At 38.8% G+C, this 4,798-nt stretch overlaps 1 protein-coding gene across 1 annotated transcript in view; it reads left to right on the top strand.

Moving 5' to 3' along the window:
* LOC102838733 (ubiquitin conjugation factor E4 B-like) overlaps nt 1-4,798 on the top strand; it is a 186,984-nt gene that overhangs the window by 142,391 nt on the left and 39,795 nt on the right. The window contains exon 9 of the mRNA XM_006866400.1: nt 404-518. Within this exon, the coding sequence (XP_006866462.1) occupies nt 404-518 (115 nt within the window). The remainder of the gene's footprint in view (nt 1-403; nt 519-4,798) is intronic.

Genomic DNA, 4,798 nt, shown 5'->3' with positions numbered 1-4,798 from the left:
ATTACTTTTTTTTTTTTTTTTTAATATGTTGCTGTTTAAGTGCTGTCAAGTCGGTTCCAACTCATAGCAGCCCTGCCTAGGGTTTTCAAGGAGCAGCTGGTTGGTTTTTACCACTGCTGGTGAGTTTGAACTTGCCGTTCAGACTGACCTTGCCGGCCACTGCATCATCCTGCAGTGCCACACCAGGACTGCTCATATAGTCTCTCATTTAAAAATGCCCCCAAAATGATTACCACTAATACGAAAGACAATCTTTTGCCTGAAGTTATTGTAAAGAATGTTTGGGAGTTGTAAACTCTGAATTTTGCCTGGACTGTTGCTGTTAATGTGCCATTTCCTAGACTGCTTTGTCACGTTGGTAATGAATTGGCATTGTCACAGCCCTGGTTTCCTATATCCACAGATCCCTGCAGCAGCCGTCTTTCTTGGTGCCGTATATGCTGTGTCGGAATCTCCCATATGGCTTCATTCAAGAGCTGGTGCGAACTACGCACCAGGATGAAGAAGTGTTCAAGCAGGTACAGTTTCGTAAGATGGTGACTGAAGCTTTGAGCCTCGGAGCGTCTAGGCTGTTGCTGCCTTTCTAAGTACACCATGCACTGAAAACGCCTCTGTTGCTAAAATTGAATGCAGTATATATGTTACTAGCTCAGAGAGAAGACCTAGCTGTGATTCTTTTCTTGAGGCAATCATTTGCCCATGTCAACTTCTCAGTCAAGCATCAGTTATTGTTTTAAGCAGTGTCTGTGCTAGCTGCTTTACTTCAGAAGAAATTAGGAAGCCCAGTTCTTGATTTCAAGGTGCTTATGATACACAAACACCCAGAGGTAGCATAAGGCATAACGGGATTTTGCCAGAAGAGCCATGGTGAAAATTACTGTCTGTATCTATTTTTTTTTTAAATAATAAATTAACTACCCAAGTTGTTCAGAGGCAGGCTCAAAGCATAGAGAATGTTTTGTCTTCTCGCCACTAAGTTAAAATTGATGCCTCTTCTCTCCTGAATCCCTTTGTCCATTTGCTATTTATGCATTATTTTGATGCCTTCTTGTATCAAGCCAAGTGAAAATGCAGATATGAGATATTTCATAATGAAACCTCTTGATCTTGAAGGTTTCTTCCAAGGTGAAACTTTGGCATTACATTTGGATTGCAGTTTTATAGCCCAGGGTTGAAAGTAAAGACTTTGCCACAGAAACGTTCACACAAGCTATTTCCTGTGATGAAGAGATTTTGTGCTTACAATTTGCTGTATCATCATTTCTATCTGTGTTACGTGTTTGTGCCTCAGTTAGCAAGAATAACTGAGACAAGAGCAATAGTTACTTGTATCTGGTGTTATGACGAACATTATTGTTTGTGATTCATTTTAAGACCTTTGAATTCACAGGAATTGTGTTTTCAGTAGTCTTCAAAGTATCTGTAAAAGAAGAATCCAAGAGTAAATATTCCAGTTAACCTTGTGAACTCTGTATCTGGAGTTCTACACCTACTTCTCTCAGCTGAATGGTCTTGTTGACTTTCAGGAATATTTATGGCAGCATGTTAGGCTAGCTGCTTTACTTCAGAAGAAAATAGTAAGCCCAGTTCTGGATTTCAAGGAGCTTGTGATACACGAACACCCAGAGGTAGCATAAGGCATAACAGGAACTTGCCAGAAGAGCCATGGTGAAAGTCATAAGTCATCTCTAATGAAAATTAATAACTATTTTGGAAGGTTTAAATGATAGACAAGAAGATATGTACTGCCTATCAATTAGATTATTTTTCTGTTAAAAAGTACATCATTTGAAGAACCCAGAGTAGCTTTAACTATATAAAAGCAGCCAATAATCAGCTGAATTATGCCTAGTTTATTCGTAAAGAAACTTACGCAGGGAAGTTATGAAACAACCAGTGTATTTTTAATTGCAAGAGTTCTGGCTCCTTTTCTGCTCCTCAGTCTTGAGTACTCATTGGCTTTTATTATGTTATACTCTGTGTTTTATCTGGAGAGAAATGAGTAAAACAGAGTTGGTACACTGAATCATGGCATTTTATTTAGCTTTTTGCCTAAAAAAGCTCATATGGCAAATTTGAATTCTTGAATCTTTTTACTGAAATTTCAGACCCCTTTCTTTTAGTGTTTGAGAGATGTTCATATATGAACAAAGAGATTAATAGTAACTAGAATTTAGACTTGAAGATGAATACTTACATTTTATTAGTACTAGGCAATATGTTTGAAAGTAAGTATTGAAAATATGCAGGTATTGTAAATCATGTAATATTTGACTGCTGGAAATAATATTATGGTTGGTAGTTTTTTGTCTACCATAAAAGTCAAGCCTACTGTTATCGAGTCGATTCCAACTCATAGCAACCCTCATGTAAGGTTCCCAGGGTTGTAAATCTTCACGGGAGAAGAAAGCCTCCCCTTTCTCCCATGGAGCGACTGGTGCCTTCGAACTGCTGACCTTATGATTAGCAACCCAGCACATAACCCACTACACCAACAGGACTCCTTAATATTTTGTCTTCTTGTTGTTAGGTGCCATCAAGTAGGTTCCAACTAATAGCAACACTACGCACAGCAGAACAGAACACCGCCTGGTCCTGTACCATCCTCAACACTTATTGTTACTCTTGAGCGCATTACTGCTGACACTGTGCCAATCCATCTCATTGGGGGTCTTTCTCTTTCTTGCTGACCCTCCACTTTACCAAGCTTGATGTCCTGGTCCATGGACTGGTCTCCTGATAGATTTCATCCAAGAGATGAAATCTCACCATCCCGGCTTCTAACGAGCATTCTGGCTGTACTTTGTCAATTTATTATTAATTACACCCTCTTTTAGAAAGAGTAAAGATGTTTTCTTTTATAGTATTACAGACTTTTCTGGATGACCCATTTTGAAATAGACCTTTGGTGGTTCTGGAGCTTTTGCTATTTATTTTTTTCCCTGCAAGTACAGTTTTGGCATTCCCCCTCCCCCACACCCCACACACACACCTAACTGTGGCCTTTCTCTTTTCAGCTAGCTTCTGAAAGCCCATTATTTCTATCCTGATTGTCAGGCTTGCAGAAATGAGAATGAGCTCTTCAAGAGCTTCCATATCTAAAACACTACACAGACAGCTTGTCATTCAGGTGCCTTATTTTTCTAAAAGATGGGTGTACAATACAGTGGGAGGAAATGAGCAGAAAAGGGATTGATTCAAGTTCCTGAGTGGCTTTATAGCGCACTCCTTTGACTGCTTGTTGGAGTTCAGATTGTCAGCAGTTGTTTACGTCATTTTCGACTTCATGCTGTTAGTCTTGAATCCCAGCCAGCTCCTTGGCCTGTATTTGTTGATTGGTGAGTTCATTGTGAAATTTGAGGATGAGCTGCGCTGAGAGTATGTTGCATAGTGTTCCTGTGCTACAGGATTGGTGATAAAGTTTCATTTATTACTAGTGCCCTTGATGTCTGTGCTATCTGGTTATTTTATTAATTACATTATGAAGGCTGGGCATGCAAATGAAATTTTTGTTTTCCCAATTCATCATTTATCAGTTCACTCTTTGTTCTGCTTAATTTAGATTTTAATGCAGCTGTTATTACTGGCTGATTTTTCTTGTTCTCCTCAAAATAAACAGAGAAAGATTGAAAAAATTCTATGCAATTTGGAGGGTGGCAACAAATTGCTGCTAAGAATTTTTTTAAAAATATATTAATTTGGTTTTGTTGTTGTTAGATGCCATTGAGTCAGTACCTTATACACAACAGAATGAAACGCTGACCAATTCAGCACCAACCTCCTAGTCATTACTCCATTTGAGCCCATTGCTGCTGCCATGGTGCCAATCCATCTTGTTGGGGTCGTCTTCTTTTTCACTGACCCTCCACTTTACTAAACATGATATCCTTTAGACACTGGTCCCTCCTGCTAATGTGTCCAAAGTATGAGAGACGAAGTGTGGCCATCCTTGCTTCTAAGGGACGTTCTGGCTATACTTTTTCCAACACAGATTTGTTTGTTCTTTTAGTAGTCCATAGTACTTTTAATATTCTCCTCCATCACCACAACGCAAATGCATCAACTCTTCTATGGTCTTCATTATTCATTGACCAACTTTGACATGCATATAAGGTTATTGAAAATACCATGGTTTGGGTCAGTCACACGTTAGTCCTCAAACTGATGTCTTTGCTCTTCAACACTTTAAAGAGCAGCAGATTTGCCTAATGCAGTACGTCTTGACTACTGCTTCCATGAGTGTTGATGGTTGATCAAAGCAAAATGAAGTCTTTGACAACTTCAGTCTTTTCTCCATTTATCATGATGTAATTTATTGGTCTGGTGATAAGGATTTCTGTTTTCTTTACATTGAGGTGCAACCCATACCAAAGGCTGTGGTCTTTGATTTCCATCATTAAATATTTAGGTCATCTTTGCTTTCAGCAAGCAAGGTTGTATCATCTGCATATCATAGCTCTTCTAATCCTGATGCCATGTTCTTCTTCATACAATCCAGCTTCTAGGATTATTTGCTTCAGCGTACAGGTTATATAAGTATGGTGAAAGAATACCACTTGGAGTATACCTATCGTAATCTTAAACCATTCAGTGTTCCTTTGTTGTATTAGAATGATATTCTCTGCTTTCAGCCAAGAACCCATATGACATCAGCAATGAAATCCCTTGTTCCACATCCTCATCTGAATCCGGCTTGAACCTCTGGAAGTTCTGTCAATGTATGGTTGCAGCCATTTTTTAATTATCTTGATTAAAATTTTACTGCATGTCATGTTAATGATTTTGTCCGATGATTTCT

The sequence above is a fragment of the Chrysochloris asiatica genome, unplaced genomic scaffold (assembly GCF_000296735.1).
Source record: "Chrysochloris asiatica unplaced genomic scaffold, ChrAsi1.0 scaffold00090, whole genome shotgun sequence".
Lineage (NCBI taxonomy): Eukaryota > Metazoa > Chordata > Mammalia > Afrosoricida > Chrysochloridae > Chrysochloris > Chrysochloris asiatica.
Note: the sequence above shows the minus strand (reverse complement) of the source record. Positions and strands in the feature narration are given on the sequence as shown.